The 18,000-nt window shown below is 44.2% G+C and overlaps 1 protein-coding gene across 1 annotated transcript in view; it reads left to right on the top strand.

The window, feature by feature from the left end:
• atad2b (ATPase family AAA domain containing 2B) overlaps positions 1 to 18,000 on the top strand; it is a 132,136-nt gene that overhangs the window by 100,954 nt on the left and 13,182 nt on the right. The window contains exons 25-26 of the mRNA XM_080453753.1: positions 794 to 1,744; positions 5,114 to 5,241. Of these exons, the coding sequence (XP_080309879.1) occupies positions 794 to 1,744; positions 5,114 to 5,241 (1,079 nt within the window). The remainder of the gene's footprint in view (positions 1 to 793; positions 1,745 to 5,113; positions 5,242 to 18,000) is intronic.

Raw genomic sequence — 18,000 nt, 5'->3', positions numbered from 1 at the left:
GTGTGTCCTGCCTCCCCTCTACCTGGCAATTACACACAACCTGTCCTCATAGTAGACCATCAGCCCTCCCTGCCTTAACCCATTAAGACCTGGAACGTGTCTGTGTCACTTTAGATTTCTTTGGCTATTCAAAAATAGCAGATCTACAAGCTCATAGCGCGGCACCAAGTGCCGCACTATGAGCTTGTAGATCTGCTATTTTTGCTATTTTAGATCTGCTATTTTTGAAAAATCTTTTTTTCAAAAAACAGTTTTAGAAAACATTTTTAAGAATCGCCTCAGGTCTTAATGGGTTAAGAATGTGACACACAAGCACACAATTCACAATCAGCAATTCACAGAGGATACAGAGTAATCACTATGAAGCAGACATTTGATTTTAGCCCTATGGTTAGCTGTGTGTGTGCGTGTGCGTGTGTGCGCACGTGCGAACAAGAGAGGGAGGAAGCGGTTGTTATTCTCAACTCAATTGCTAGTTGTTAAGTTTTCCCTGTCAAGTATATCCAGTTAATTTATGGTTAACGGAGGACTGTGCGGACTGAAAATTGTTATGTTTGAAAGTGTGTTTGATAGTCTTGAATTCTATTGGCTTTGTTATAATGCTATTATTAGCAACACGCTGTCTTTTGGAAATGGAAATCATCGTCCGGAACACCCTGTAATTAGTGTAATCTCACTGCATTATTCAGTCACTGTTTTTAGAATATTTTGTGCATTATCTGTGAATTAATCTCTCCGTCTCTCTCTCTTCCACCCTCCCTTTCTCCCCCTGCCTACCTCCACCTCATTCCAGATCAGCTAAAGCGCAAGGTTCGCCGACGGCCGTCTTGGGGGCGGGGCATTATCCGGAAGAAGAAGAGCTACAAGAAGGGGACGGGGACAGAGGAGGAAGAGGAGGAGCCGGCTGAGGAGGCGGAGCCTGCTGGGCCCAGCGACTCGTGTCTCACGCAGGACGAGGAGTCCTCTTGCGACACCCCGGGACCTCAGCCCAACGGCCACCGCCCGCACCCACACATCCCCTCCACGGAGGAGGAGGAGAGCTCCAATGAGCCCCCGGTAGTCGTGGTCCCGGCGGAGACCAAGAAGAAGGACCTGGACGTACCCACGCCTAAGGATGAGGAGCCCCCTCCCAACATCGATCGACCCGCACCCAACGACACCCATCGATCCACGTCCGAGTCCCATGAACCCGCGGCCCACGCTGATCCACCCATACTTAAGGCCGAAGAGCCCACTCCCAACGCCGATCAACCCACACCCAAAACCAACGTACCCACATCCAAGACCGATCTGCCCGCCCCCAACACCGATCAATCCACGCCCAACGCTCATCAACCCACGCCCAACGCCGATCGATCCATATCCAAGGAAGAGGAGGTCGAGGTCGGAGAGAAGCAGACTGAGTCGCATCCTCAGTCAAAGACCGAAGGGAGCGCCAGGCCCCAGCAGGCTGACTCCGGGCCAGTGGCAGAGGCGCCACAGCCTAAGGGCACAGGGGACCAGCTAGCCTCCGACGAGGTGCTGTGTGTGAACGGCGACGTGTCCATGGACAGCCTGGACTCCCAGAGCCCCAGGAAGAGCTGCGAATCTGGGGAGCCGACCCCACGGGCGGCGGTCGAGGGCTCAGCCATGGCACCGCAGGAAGAGCACACCGATAAACGAGGGAGCGGAGCATCTCAGGAGGGCCCTCCCCGGGATGGGAGTGCTGGGCCAGAGACATTAGAGGAAGAGGAAGAAAAAGAAGGTATTGGTTTTTATTTATAGATTTGTGGGGTTCGCAATCTACGCATAATTTGTGCAGACGGGACATTACTTCTGAACATTTTTGCTTCTGTGTGCGATTGTGCATTTTTGTTGTTGTTTTTCTTTTGAATTCAACTTAAATTGAACAATGACCTATACTACAGTACATGCTCCCTGTTGTTTCCAACCACCACAGTTGTCGTGGAAAGGGTGTAGACAACCACAAAGAATACAAACCCAAGGGGCTGCCCACCCACAAACACAGCCAGTTGTATTTGTTGGAGCGCCCAGTCAAGCCGCAGGCACCGTAGTAAAATTGAACCCGAGTCTCCTCAGTCCCCACTCTTCACGGTGGTGGGGCGACACTTGACCCCTGCAGCCCCCGAACACCCAAATCAAATCCCATTTGAAATGAACTGCCACTAGCAACCTTTCATGTCTAAACTTTGTCTGGAAAACAATGCAAAACATTTTTGTGGAGGTGGCCATAACCTTTGAGTCTCTGAAGCCTAGGGCGACCACAACACTCTGCATGCAGATCCATTTGATTATGCATAAATCGACCTTTGCACCACACTACACTACAAAACATTGGATCTGGGATTCACAGTACATTAGTTCAACATGAGCATTGAAATGCCCCCTGAAGCTTTTTGGAACACAAAAGATTCCAGACAACAGTGCTGAAACACCCCCAGGATGAGATATTTGTCTTCATGTGCAAATCAGCTCTGTCAATGACAGATTCGTATGGAGAAAGAAAACTGTATTCATGAATATCCAATGACGGCAGATTGAAAATCAGGAAACGGCTGCTCTCTTCTCTAATATAACTATTGCATTTTTCATAGGACGAATTCATAGGTTACCCATAATGATTTTGTTCGGCTTTGGATCCATCAAAATCATGGATGATACACTCATCAAGACCATTTATTTAATATAACGGTAGTTTAATAACAGAAACTGTAATAACCAGGTATAAAAGATACCTGGTTTCTTTGCTGTTTTGTCCAGCTATATTGTGACTTCCAGGTGGGCTTTCACTTCCAGTTCTTTGACACTTCTCATACAACGTTGTGGGATATTGTCATAGTGTAAGTTGACTTGACAAGGCTATCCATCCATTGGGAAACTTTTGAAAGTGGTTGGACGCTCCAGTGTCTGAGTTGCAGGGGAGGACATTTTGTAAAGGAGAGGAGAGGGTGGGCTGCAGAGCGATTCCTCTGGGACTCTGTGATTTTCCATCGCCTATGGTCATCACTCACACTGGAGAAATGCAATCAAAGCCTGATTTAACAAAATCACTGTGTGAGTGTTTCCAATAACCGGGGATATCTCAAAACGAAAATCTTACTCATAAAGAAAAGAATAAATAGGACAGATACTGGAGCCCACCCTTTTGTAACAATGATGAGTCATATTGCTGATTGTCACGCTTCACTCTTAATTTAGATTTGGGTTCTGCGTTTAAAATAGAGTGGCGCTCGTGAATAATGCAACACATACAGTAGCTTACAGAATAGGAAATGGTATCCCACGGCTTAGCAGTCACTATATTTCAGTAGCGATGCTCCCTAAGGCTTAGAATTTGTGTGTACCTTTGTAGAATACCCAACCAAACCCATTGAGATGTATCCTTAAAAAAAAAGTTTGTTACGCCTTCTGTAAAACACTTGCTAGGTTGGATGACTTCTTTGTTTCTGACTGGCCATATTTCCCCCACTCTCTAATTGCATTGAACCGTTTTGCTCTTGATTTAGAGGGGTGCACTTCCAGAGTCTCTGGAACAACCCTTGTGGGTTTGTGTTTGATTAAGGGTCTGTGGTCTCGCTGGAGATTAACAGAGGCCAGCTGGTGGCCTAAGGTATAAATGCTGTTAGAATAAGGAGTAGCTATCACAGACCAGAGAGCACAAACAGTAAGTACAGGCTGCTGAAACAACAGGCGTCGGGGCTTTCTTTTATTTGCCTCTCTAATTACAATCTGGGCCAGGCTTTAGTTCCCGTCCAATCTTTTGTTCTGCAGTACAATTATGAATGATGGGAAAGATGCCAATGCTGGGATACAGCACTCTCAGTAGCTCAGTGTAGCTTCAAATAATCCTTTGCTCATGGAGATGGTGCATTCATCTCAGAAACATGGCAGGTACAGTATCTGATTGGTTCTGGAGATAGTCAGGCTTGATAGTTATAATAATAATAATTATTATATACATTTGATTTGATATTTGTTTTCGACGTGCGATACCGTTGTGCGTCAAAGTATAAACCGAGCTTATTGAAGCATGAAAAGCACCACAACTCGCTGAGTTCTCAAATGCTTACGTAGATTGTAAAAAATAATATAGCCTAACTTATAAAACAAAATCACTTTGTCTGTTGTTGTTGCAGTGAATGGATATGAATCATATACTACAGCAGTATTTTATTATTAGCCTATAAGTACAAAAAGGTGTAGTGCTTAATCATAATGTTTTGCTCATGCCATAACTTATGTATGTCTTCCTAAAATGAATGACCACTACTAGGGCAGGGACTATCAAAATAAACTAGTGCGATAACAATATAGAACATGTTATTGTTGGCATAGTTTTTGGTGTAGCACTACCTGGGGAAAAATCCACCAGCCGCCACTGATCTTTAAAGGAGCTACACCATGAATTTAATTTTTTTTTTTTATATTTAATATCATATGGTGTATGTCCCTCAAACCTTTTTCAAAAGGTTTGAGCCTAAATCATCACTCAGATATACTCATCCCAAGTCAATTGTCTCTGGCTTATACAGCACTTTCAGCTGCAATACCAAAACGTCCTCTTGGGCAGGGGGGGGCTACTGAGCAATTCTGTTAATACAAAATTCTGTTAATAAAAAAATATATAAAAAAAAAAAAAAAAGAAATGGAAAAATTCTGCATAAAAAGAAGCATCTAAGAAAAATACAAAATCGAAAAAAAAACACTTTGAACATTTTTGAACAATTCCACCAAGTGTTTGAGGTGCCTGTTTCACCCACTTCCGGGGGGCGGAGCCAAAATCCGAGCCCGAAGTATTTGTTCGTAGACCCCCACTTAGGGGGGGTAGAAAAAGTTTCGGAGCGATTCGGGCACTTTTCATTTAACATTGGGTTTGCCATCAAAAATGTTTATGACCTCATAAACATTGCCATTCTGAGATCGCCTGTTCAGACACGCCCATTCTGGAAATCCATGAAATGAGAAGGAATGACTGAATTTAAAAAAAAAACATTTTTTGGGGTACAAGAGACACTGGGGACCCCAAAAAATACAAAAAAACAAGAAAAAAGTGATTTTCATGGTGTAGACTCTTTAATTCCTTCTGTCCTTCTTGCCATCCACTTCTACCTAGGAGGGTCCAAAGCGAGTAAATGCAGAAAGAGCCAATCAGAGCAGACGAGGGGGTCAGCTGACCAGACTGACGAGGAGCCACAACAAGCCACTCCTCCCCCGCTCATCGTTGACCACCAGCGACTCTCGGTAAAGTATTGTGGGCCTGTCATACAGTATGTGATTACACTTTGAATTACTGCACACAAATTTGCATAATTAACTTATTGGTTTTCTAAGTAGTAATTTTGAAGTCTTTAGACTTGAGCATGAATCAACATGCTCAACATGTTCTTTTGGCAGTTTGTCTTCATGACAAAGTTAATGCGGTGTGTCCGGAAAGAAAATAATATAAAATCATAATGACTTGTATACTTAATTATTTTGTTGAGTTGAATCAGGTGCATGTTTTTTTTTAATTGTTTTTTAAACCTGAATTTTGTAATGACAGTTCCGGGTTTGTGCATTCATTTTGTGACCGTGAGATGGAGACTCGCATTTGGAGCAGCCTTCTGTTGTTGACATTATTAGAGTTTTCCCACTGCACGGCTTAAAAAAAATCTTCAAATACCTACGTTATTAAGCCCTCCCACAGCCACACTTCGACAGACTTGAGTACAGTTAAGAAACCATGACAAAAATCCAGGATAGGCACGGTTTAAACTGCAAATTGGAAGAGCCCTATATATAGGCACTGGGAACTCGTTCCCTGTTAGTAATAGCTTGTTTTCCTCTACCAAATTCACCGGGAAATCAGTCAATGCTGAGTGAATTATGGGCTTAATGGTAGAAACAGAACCAGCAACTGTAGTTACATTGACTATGGAAAAGGGAAGCTGTAATCTTGTAAGTGATTTAATATATTTCTGTTGCAAGTGGTTGCAAGTTGCAACTCAACATCGTGAATCATTGGTGTGGACTGGGCCCGCCCAGAATGTGTGTCGAAGTGTACCTGAACAAGACACTTAAACACCTAACCGCTCCCCCTCGAGCGCCTCTGAGCAGCCATCAGCTGGGTGAAGCTGAAACTGAATTTCTCATGGGATTAATAAAGGTTAGGTAATCTTCTTGCATACATGTCATGTCCCTTTAGTGGTATTAGATCAGTGATATTGTGTGATATCGCATAGCGAGCCACCATTCAACACTTCTTCAGTGAGCCACACTGTAGGTAACTCAAGCTTTTCCTCCTTCTCATTTTCCTCTCGGCATAACTGGCAAACGTCCCTCTCTTAATTCTAATCACAGGTGTCATGTACACTCCAATGCTAATCTCCAAGGCCCTCTGGAGCTCCACATTAATCCAGCCCTCTCTCTTCCAGCGATTCCACAGCCTCCTGAGCCCAGGACAGACAAGTTCTGTAGAATTAGTCAGTATGGACTGTGAGAAAATTCGGGCATCATTTTGAATGGGCCCCTGGCAGACAGCAGATGAGGGATGTGGGGGGTTTTAAGGTATGGAGACTCAATCATGGGCGACTGGCCTTAAGCCATCTCCGGCTCAATATGGCAGCTCTGGGGCCGATGGCGTCACACTGCCCTTCTCAGATGGATAACTCTGGCTTTCCAGGCTTATATCCCTCGGCACCATGCACCCTATGGTTATGCCCCTTCCCTCCCTCCTCCCCCTTTTCATCTCGCACACAGCAACGTACCCCTATCCCTCCCTATCCGAGCAGAGTTTCGGGAGCCAATTAAAGTGGCAGAGCCTTCCCACATCTCTCAATCAACAGGTGTTGTGTGTGCAGCCTCTTCCGAACATCTTAACCCATTAAGACCTGTGGCGATTCTTAACTCTCTGCCTGCCAAAAACGTATATAAACGTTTAAAAAAAAAAAAAATCTAAAATTATTCTTTCTTTTTTGGGTTTTTCCAGGAGATAACATTTTCGAAACAGTTGCTGCTCCATTCACTTCAATGTTAAAAAATAAACGGAGAAATAAATAAAAATGTTCCTATGTTTTACCATGTAAACTGCTGGCAGTTTTTGAGTTCTATTTTTGAAAAACCCTGGCAGTTTTAAGAGTAAAAAAAAAGATTTTTCATAAATAGCAGATCTGCAAGCTCATAGCGCGGCACTCGGTGCCGCGCTATGAGCTTGTATATCTGCTATTTTTGAATAGCCAAAGAAATCTTAAGTGACACAGAATGCGTCGCAGGTCTTAATGGGTTAGGGACACGAGGACATGACTCAAACATGAGCTTCTTCTCCGCCCCACTAGGTCCACCATCTTGTCCTGAGATTGATCGACGGGTTTTCAAGGCAAAAAGAGGGGTATATATGTGAAGCAGCTCTCTCTGGCACTCGGCACAGTCACGCTAGGGTCCCACCTAATACCCCGAGTGTAAATTGGGAGCCTTTGCCTCGATGCGCTCCCCTGATGCCACCCGTCCACCGATGAGGATTGTGCGTTTTTGGTTTGAGGTCCGCTCTTCTGTAATGTAATTGGTGTAAAAAAAAAAAAGAAAGAAGAAAAAAAGTGCTCTTCTGAAATGCGCTCACTTCTTTTGCTCCAAAGTGACATCCTGCTATCAAGTCATTATCCGGTGGCTTTTACTACCGTCCCGGGAGGGTGATGAGGGTGGTGGCGTTGGTTGTCTTGTCTTTCCCTTTGCGATTGCATCCCTCTGTATTGATTGACAGGCCTTGTTGTGGGCCTGATCCTAGGCGAGGCGCACTGTGCCGACGCTTCTGAGTCCCGGCGCTCAACCCTGGCTGCCCCCAGTGGACCGCCACACACACGGTGCTAATCTGAGGACTTATGTGTTAGTAGGGGAGGAATGGGGGAGATATCTTAAAGAAACAGATCGTGAAAAGAGGGGACTGTGAATAATTGCTTTTTCATCCCTGGCTTACGGAACAAATTGAATTTCCGGCGAACAGTATGAGAGTCTCCGTTTAAGCATACATTTGCTGGCTCGGTCGGGGGCTGGCGTGCCGCCTGATGTGTAATAGGGCCCAGGGTGAGTGGTGTGCAAACCCCCCGCCTCGCTCTTCACTCAGTCATATTCATTGATTTTAGAGGGCCCATTATTTTTTACTATAAACTTGATCGAAGGTGCTCCAAAGTCCCTTTTGGGAATTAAAACGTGTCTGGACACTGCGTTTGTGTGCAGACCCCCAAATTGGAAGGAAGCCTTCGGAACGTGAGATGGCATCATGTCAGTATTTTCATCCCATCTTTCAGAGCCACGCTAGTTATTTGTCCTGATTCACTTAGTTAAATCACGTTCTGTTATTGCTGGGCTGACTAATGCCGCCTGGCGCTGTCTGGAACAAAATGAAATCCTCAGCGTGAATAAACAGGTTTTGAGGATTGTTTGCTTTCGCTGCTCTGAAAACCTCTCCGATTCTCAGCTGCCTCCTTTCATAAATAATCAGACACTTGTTCACAGATGGACTGGCAGAAGCAGGGCTGAAGATTGTAGACGAGAATCCGGTAACAAGGAATCCAATCTGGTCCAGCAAATTATTTTTCTTCCCCTCCATCGCACCAAGAACACACAGATTACCGTCTGCTGTGTGGCTTGCTTGCATTATTTCTTCACCCTGCAGACAAACACAGTCTTCCTTCAGTCGCTGGCACCCTAGTAAGGAGTCCTTCGATTGATTTGGCTATTATAGCATGTCAGGATTTCCTATTTTGGAGACTCATGTCAACAGAAATGGCCCCATTTCAGTGTGTCATCTCCCCTCATTTTGGGCACTAATAACATTCGGGAGGGGATGGCCCTCTGGTGAAGTATCCATTCCACACGTCTGTTGGGGAAGGGAACGGTTTAATGGCGGTGCTGGACCAGTGTTTGATTGTCAATAAAAATACATAACTTTTGAAGTGCTTCTTAGATTTTCATTCATCCCTGCTGATGGCCCTGACAGTGCAGCCATTTGCATGTAATTGCAGCCATGAGCTGCTCCGCTGTCTTTCTGCCTGAAAGGCATCCATCCTCACTAGGGCCAGATGCGTCAACACGGATGGCACAACAGAGGCACGCCAGCCGCTCCTCATTTCCTCCTCAACACCACTCTGCATGAGTGACTCCCACACTGTGCGTGTCAAAGCCTTTTTACCTTCAGTGTCTGCGTATCCGAGTGGCAAAATGTGATTGTTCATGTTTATTATTTAAGCTCATTCTTTCATTATACGACAATAATAGATCAAATGTGTACTATTTTTTAAAATGTGGTGACATTTTCGCCCCCAAAACATGGTCAAAGTAGGGGCGCCTGTTGGATCTATTTAGACTTTATTTGACACAGACAGTGGATTTATTTAATTACTTTTTTTTACGGCATGGCTCCTCAGGCAAGCCGTCTAGAAGAGGGTTGGTCTGTCTGTGTGTGTCCAGAGCTACTCACGCAAACCACTGAACTAATCAGTGCTTGTGCACACTGCCATTAGAACACAGATTTTTATTTAATCTTTCTATGAATGCATCAAGTCTGTGTGTGTGTCCAAACCGTTGACTTCATGGATTGGCGGAGTGTCACACACATGCCGCTAAGTCAGTATAAATCCCTGATTGGCCAACCCAACCCGTCGGCTTAACACATTGAATGCCAAAAACGGTCCGGACCGTTTTTGAGGGTCCAAACGAGAAGTGCCGAAAACGGTCCGGACCGTTTTTGACCCAATTCTATTTTTATACATGTGGGCCACGTGGGGCGCTAAAACGAAACTTTGACATCACCCAAGCAGTTTCTGAGAAGAAGAGGCTGGATGAGGCTCCATGTCAAAAATCCTTCCGGTCGGCGTTTTCAATGTTATCTCCTTGACTAAAAGCTTAATATCTCCATTTCTTTTTAATGTGGTGAAAACGAGCCGTTTTCGATCGGCGATCACGCTGCAATGGAGGGTCGCGTTGGAAATATTATTGTTCCAGGCGTTAGTCGGGACCCTCCGCCGTCTCGCACGCACGCTTTGTTTACATGCACTTCCGCGTCTGGGCTTCTCACAGCATGAAACGTATAACGCAAGTGGATGGAAGAAATGCAGGCACTCAACGTATAATATTTTAATAAACCTCTGGCACCCAATGTGTTAACTGATTGGCCAACCCAACCCGTCGGCTTAACTGATTGGCCGAACTTCGTGTAACGTTTGTCAATATCGGGACGGAGTAATGCAATGGAACAGAAAGTGGGACAGAAAAGCCAGAATATGGATGAATAGAAGATAGAAGAATATCAGTAATGTTGGGATAGAAGAGGAGAAGGAAGGTATCTATCAAATTGAAAATGTTCTTTTCAAAGAAAAGTGGTGAGAACAGAAGGTACAGTATGGGAAGTAGGAGAGAGGAGGTCATCATAACGTGTTCAAAACATGCATTGCCCTGAGTAGGTCTGCGCCCAAAATGTTATGGAATCAATGGGTCTCTGATTTGGCTGATACCTTGCCCAAATAGATGATCTTGTATATCCAAATTTCTCCATATATTCAACTTTGTGTATATCAGAGGTTGCTTTGACCGTTTTTTGGCCAAGACCGGAAAATGTAATTCCCTCCAGACATCCTGACTGATTAAAAAACGCACAGTAATTTATTATTACCACTCTCTGTAAATCAGACACATTTCAAATGCGCCTCTCTGTAGCTGCTTCTCTCTCTTCTCTCTCGCTCTCTCTCTCAATCTCGCGCTCGCGTAGTGCACTGACGTCGGAGAACTTTCACAGTAGACTCGGAGCTGCGCTCTGTTTCACAAGAGTAGGCTACTGTGGAGTTCTGTGTGGAACTGCCACTTAATGCCATTTAATGAAAACACAAAGTTGTCTTACCACAAATCAAGAACAATGCACACACATTGAAGATGAAGCCGAGACAGCTGTCCATTTCAGCGTCAGGTCGCGTAGCGTGGTTAAACCAGGAAGGTGGAATGCACGCATGGTCCCAACCCGTTAAACAAACATTACCACTTGAGTTTTAATTCTGTATGAGGAATCAGGAGACTAGTAGATCACCACGATGCATGGACGCACTCTCAGCCCCGACATATAATAATGTCACCATACGACCATACTGTATATGGTATCAACCTTATGAAATATTTGTGCAGATCCGACTTTTTAGACTGTTGCTCATTATTCTGAAGAACATGTTTTACCATGAAACTAATGATGCAACACCTTGTTGAGAAATCATTACGCACGCAGCCATGGACACAACCTGCGCGATTGTAGCCTAGATAATTAATCCCCTTATGCAAGATGAAGCTGTCATTATTTTCTATATCCTACTCCTTTACAAACAAATCGTTTTCAGTCCCAAATATAATGCTTTAACTGTTATTATTGGCTCCTTTTACGCACCTGCTTGTCATTCATGCATTAAAAATGATTATGTCCGTTATTTTTAAGATGTCCGATAAATTGTATATAGTATACTGTATATACACACTTTTGTAATTAACGCAAATCTCTGCATGCGTGTGAGTGAGTAAGTGTCACCCCCAGAATTTCTCGAGAACCACCTGATTATATCTACTTTTTCAACAAGAAAATGTTTGAGACAGTAGAATTTATATTTGGAGAATGTGATCGTTTATTTATTGATTTTTATCGGCTTTGTACAAACCCGGAGGTGCTCTGTCGGTCTGATCTCCTGGGATTAATGACTGATGGTTTCCTAACCTCTTTGGAGTCAGTTTTGCTGGTGTGGAGAACTGAGAACAAGGCGGTCATTTGTTCTGTTACCACACAGCAAGCCCAGTTCCAGGGCAGCAGCTCACTTCACTGTTTACCGCTGGACAACTGGGGTGCAATGGGAGGTATTAGATGTAGAAATAATGAGGCAGACCAGTGCCTGTGCAGCAGTTTTCCCATACACAAGCCTAGGCTTTAGTAGGATTTACAGTGGTCCTTTGTGCTGTTGGTATCTCTGGATTTGACCTCCTCCTACACATCTTAGAGCTATTGTAGTTGTCTGTAAGTTAGAAAATCTGCAGTATATGTTGCAGGTTTACCGCTTAGGAGGTTTACCTTTTCAGGAGATTCCAGGGATGTAACGATCATCATCCGAGGGGGTAACGTTCATCTGCCCTAACACAGATCTCACTATGGTTGTTGTTAGTAGCCATGGGAACTGTGACCTTGGTACGTCAAGCTTGCATCAGATGCTCAAAGCATGGCCTTCCTCTTCTCTTGTCGTCTTTGTTGTGTTGTGTTGAAAATAGGGCTTCCTAATGTTCCACACCACACAAACACCAATTCCCCACTAAGGTTGCATTTCTGCAGATACAATGGCATACTTCAGGAACTAAACTCTAAAGTACATTGTACCGACTCTTTTTCGGGTCAAGGATACCGGGCCATGCAAGTATATATATATTTCACAGTACATATTTTCTGTTTAGATTGCGATGAAGAGCATGTGTTAACTCATTCACTGCCAGAACTTTTTTATTTTTGCGTTTGACAAACTGCCAGAGATTTTTCATAGAAAAAAAAAGTACTCAGGAGCCAAGATACAAAATGTTTAAGTTTTAAGTTAACAAGGAAGTGGATTGGAGTCTAGATCTTCAACAAATCATATCTCCTTGGTCTTTAGGTTAAAAATTAAATAAATAAATAAGAAAAAATTAAAAGTCGTTTTAGTCGTTCTTGGCAGAGGGGGCTTAAAGGACAAAAGTCGTTTTAGTCGTTCTAGGCAGGGAATGAGTTAATGTGCCCTCCCCTCTGCCCTCTCTCTAAATGACGAGCATGTGTCATCTCATACCGTTCCCATTTACCCTTACATTCACGTGAGGCATCACATCCATTCCAGCAGTGTCAACATCCACCACCTGTTTATCATCATCTACCAAACGCATCCGCAAACCGCATGTCGCCCCCCTTCCCGCTGCTGTATAACTGAGAACTGACAGCTATCACATGGCTCGGAGGGGGATTGGACACCCATACGCACACACTAGCCCCCCCACCCCACCGTCCCAGGCACAGCTTCCACCTGCCCGACTAAAAGAGACGACTGAGGCATTTCAATTCACTGTGACTCCGGCGGTGGCTTCCTCGGCACGGCCGAATTTGATTCCCTCCGTCACATTTGTCATGATTGACCCCCCCGATTACTCCAGTATGTCGACGTTGGAACAGTTAATCTGTGTCATATTACACAGCCATGTGTGTTAGCGTTCTATAATTGCCGTGGTCCAACATCGTCCTCCGAGTCTTGATGTATTTATTAAAATTGTGTTAATTCTTACACCATTTCAGAGATGGAAACTTGTTTTGCGATGTCTTCAAATCAAATTATGCACATACCTGATGCTCCTTTTCCATGCTTCCACCTCATTAGCACCATTCACGCCGTCTTTGCTCATAAAGCAGGGATCATTTATAATTCATCCTTTCTCTTGTATACTGTTGGAGAGAAAGATGAGAATTAACTTTAATAACATCCCTTGCGACATTGTGTCTCTCCTTCTACCCCGTTTGTCCTTCGGTAGAAGGATTAATGATCCTCACTAACACAAATCAGCATTCTTTAATGTTCAAGAGCTAAGAGCTGTTGATGTGTGTGACAGGTTTCGATTTTTAATTTTTATGTATGTTTGCACAAGTTCTAGTAGGCCACACATACAGTGGATCCTCAGAGAAAAGGCAGGCACACTTCTTATCTAGCTGTGTGCAACACGGCCGTGACCATTCCCTCTGTGCCGAATTAAAAAACACTGCACAGTTATTTTTACCCCCCGTCCTCTAAATGCCATTTCCAGTCATGTATTTAGCGATCACATAAATAATGTCAACACATGACTTGATGACTTTCTTGGAGCACCAGAGGAATGCCGAGTGACGCCACCGTGTCGGTTTAGCATTTCACTTGAAAGGCGGATTCCTGCCATGCAATCGACACCGCTCCAGGTCAGCAGAGGATATCAGCGTTAATATTCATACAGCTATAAAACCTCAGCATGGATACATGGCACGCCGAGGCGAGGTTACGCGCTGATGCGGCTGTTAATATGATTTTAACTCATCAGCGCTGGAGTTCAAAGCTGACGCAAACCCAGCACGCCTTCTATTTCTGTTCCCCCCACCCCCGGCAGCCCAGGGTCTCCGTTCCAGAAGCCCAGTGCAGGTGGAACGGGCATTGAAGACGTCAGAGGGTTGCGCCCAGCACAGGGGTTCAGTCTCTTGAATTTCTTCAAATGAACGTGCGTGTGCCTGTTGTGCGTGTCTGTGCATGTGCGATCAATTGAAGTAGTCGCCGAGTGTATAGGGTTGGCCTATAAACCGGAGTTGTCGGCTGCGTATGTCAGAGGTTAAGCGTCAGATCCGTGACGCCTCATGATGAAGTGTCTTCCCCGTCGTGCCCTTGTGTGGATCCAGACTCATTTGCAGCTCCTGTCATACATGCTTGTTACCCATGTTAACATTTCAGCTCTGCGGTTCACGGAGCTGGCACGGCCTTGTTGGAAGGAGGCTGCTTTCCTGAAGTCCTTGTCACTTGGCTCAGTGGTATTTCCGTCCTCAGCTGTGTCCTCTTTCCTGACCGATCGCAGCACCAAAGTTGATTTATTCATGTGGGAACATGAACTTAAAGCCCTCCCTCCAGCCCATTTCACTCGCTGCTTTACCCCCCTACTTTTCTCACTTTGTGTAGTAGTTGTTGTAGTTGTAGTTTGACATGGTATTTCATGCTGCTATGGCAACCAGGCACAACCAGGTCGATTCTCACTTAGGCGATGTAATGTGAATGTGAGCACAGCGATGTCTATCATTTTTTTAGGCCGGTCAGAGGGTTGCCGTCCCTCCATACAACTCCAGGTAATCATGTAACTTTTAGAAAAATAAAAATTTTAAAATGTTGAACTTCGCACTCAAAACTATTGCAATTACAATGTTAGGCATTTAGCAGAGGCTCTTATCCAGAGTGACAATTTCTTTTTTGGCGAAAAGCACTTAAACAGCATTAAACAGCTGAAAAGAAATATGAAAAATACAGGTGGAGAGCTATAAGTGGTGCTAATGGCCATCCAACCCTCACATCGCTGAGCGCAGTCAGTGACAATGCCAAAAAATGCTTGAGTGCTTCCCCGCTGCCTCCTCAGTGAAAACACTATCACTGCTGCCAGAGTGTTCTCGTGATCGTATAGCTCCTGCCCCGTCTCCTTCCCTTTCACCTGTCCTTCACGTCTAGGGCAAGTGCCTTCAGCCCCATCCGCAGTCTTCGGAGTGAAGGATAGAGATGTGTGCAGAGATGGAGATGTGGGGTTGCCAGGCGGAGAGAGCACGTGCTGCTGGGGGGGTGTTTAGTACAGAGGGAAGGTTAAATGACCCGTGTCGGTTGCACCCTTTAACTCCTGGGATTACTGCACCCATTGTGTGCCATGAGCTCAGTCACTCACTGTTCTGTTAACACGCACGCACACACGCACTACGTACCATTTACCACATGCTGTCACAGCCATTGTGATCAAGCAAAGGGGGTGGGAAGTACACTGCTGCAATCAGACAGCTAGCGGTGAGCGAATGGCTTGAGGCGATGGAAAGAGAAGGAACCGAGTAGGAAAGAGCAGGAAGAGAAGAGAGGAGAAAAAAGAGAGAGAGTTGGGGCAAAGAAAGGTAAAGTGTCCTACACAGGGGGAGAAATGGGGTTGACAAAGTGGCACTGAGGGGAGAGGCTCTATAAAAAATTAAAATAGGCTGGAGGTGGAGAGAAGGAGAAACACAATAAAATGAGTGGAAATGCACTGGATGCGATAAAACAGAAGAGCACGGTGAAAAATGAGAGTAAAATACTGCGACAGTTGGATAAAGGGAAGTTTGGAGCAGTGACTCATTAAAACAGATGGTTTCACCAATCTGTTCCACACTTTAAACATTCATCATCAACCGCGTTTCTAGTATCACCTATGGCTGTTAAAGATGGTATGCAGGGGGCATCCTCATTAATACATCACCCTGAGGTGAGCTGTAATGACACTAATAAAAATGAATTCGCCTCCATTGCTGTTAAAAAACGCTGCTATTTGGCCCAAACTGGGAGTATTTTTTTCTTGTTCATGGCCCTACAGTGTTTACCATGAAACCTGAGAAAATCCTTCACATAAACTGGTGGGTTGTACTGCACAAGGAACGGAGAATGAGAAATTATCAAATGTGTGCTGATAGAAAGCAGCACTCCTCTGTTTGCAGAGCTACTTCTAGCTAGTTGTGGAGAAAATCGCTTGCAGGTTGCCTTTAGGCCCAGGATTCTGTTTTAGGCAGTTTGAGTTTAAGCAGGCACCTTCCTTTTATCGAGTGAACAACACTTAATTAGATTGGATTGGTGGAAAAACAACATTAAACAACCGGGGGTTTTTATGCCCGAGGCCCATCACTTATGAATCGCCAGATTAAGCTTTGAACACATCAAAGGTATTATTCAGTCCAAGGCGTGTTTTTCACACTATTGAAGTGTGATAAATGTCATTTTAAGGTGGAACTCACAAAGTACAGTGACAGTGGATTTAAAGCATTATAGATGGATGGGTGTTTAGATGGTTTGTTGTCTTCAGAGAGGAAATTATTTGAATTTGGTTCAAAACGGGAAACAAACTGTAAAGTCAATCATACGCCATAAGCTGTAATATTATGAATGGTGTATCACAAGTGTCTTGTTGAGGCTGTGTATGGCAGAGGGGACAATGGTTTTGCTCAAGTGAAACCTACAGTATATGTCGTTGTCTTACACAGTATGTGGGTGGGAATGACTCAGGAGGTCGAACAATTGTCTGTTCCTGCTTCGATCCGGCACCTCCTGATGCTGTGTTCACACTGGCAGCTACAAAAGATACAAAGCTATAAATCGATACAGCACATCTGTCGGCAAGTCACTGTTGACGTCAAGCATGCGTCTGCCGAGGGAGAAAAATATAAAGCCTGGGGTTAAAAAGAACACTGAACTGGCTGATTATTTGTTTTCCCTCATTACAAGCAGGAATTGTGTGAAGAGAGAAGGTAGACCTGGAACGCATCTGACTGTGTCATTTTTAGATTTGAGCTAAAGAGCATTATTTTACACTTTGGCTATTCAAAAATAGCAGAATGACAGTAGACTTGCTGTGCTTTCCTCTACTGTCCTTCACCCTTCCCCCTCTTTCTCTCCTTTACTTCATCTTGTTTCTTTCTTAAATTTTTCTTTCAATCCCTGAAAGGAGCACACTGTTTGTTGGTCAATGTCCGGGAAAAGACAGAACAAGTTGGAGCATTAAAATACAACAAAGCATTTGCTAAAGAAAATAACAATACAAAAAGGAAACACAATACAGTGTGACTCATGCTAAAATTGCCATAGAAAAAGGGGACAGGTGCTTATCGCTGCGCGGAAGGAGCAAACATGTTCATAACATGAACCTTACGTTGCAGTTTGCTACCTGTCTGCCTCTACCTATAAAGGTATCCATTTGCTTAAAAGATAAATAAAATAAACTTTATTTCAACTCAAATCACAGGCTGCTGCTGTGCCTTTCCTGTCTGGCTTTGATTGGTTACAAGCAACTTTTAATTTGTCACGTTCACACCATACACTGAAATAAATACGCAATTTTACTTCCACTAAACTGAAGTACAAGAGACTGCTTCTGTAATTCACCACATGCTGATCATATTATAATTGATTAACCACAGTATGAATTAATGTATTTTTCTTTCTTTCACATTATGCTTAACTCATTCAGTGCCACTGGACGTCTAAGACGTCCGTTGTATCATAAGCCCTGTGCCACTGGACGTCTAAGACGTAAAAAAAAAATCATAATAAAAAAAAAATCAGAACCCAAGATATGATTTGAAAATGTTCTGCTCCATTCACTTCTTGTTTGTCTTCTTACTGAAAAGGGCTGTATCTCGACTCCTAAGCACTTTTTTTTTTACAATGAATTTTGGCTCTGGCACTCGGAGCCAAACTGCCAGAAATAAGTCTGGCA

Source organism: Gymnoscopelus braueri (assembly GCF_963280865.1).
Source record: "Gymnoscopelus braueri genome assembly, chromosome: 16".
Taxonomy (NCBI): domain Eukaryota; kingdom Metazoa; phylum Chordata; class Actinopteri; order Myctophiformes; family Myctophidae; genus Gymnoscopelus; species Gymnoscopelus braueri.
Note: the sequence above shows the minus strand (reverse complement) of the source record. Positions and strands in the feature narration are given on the sequence as shown.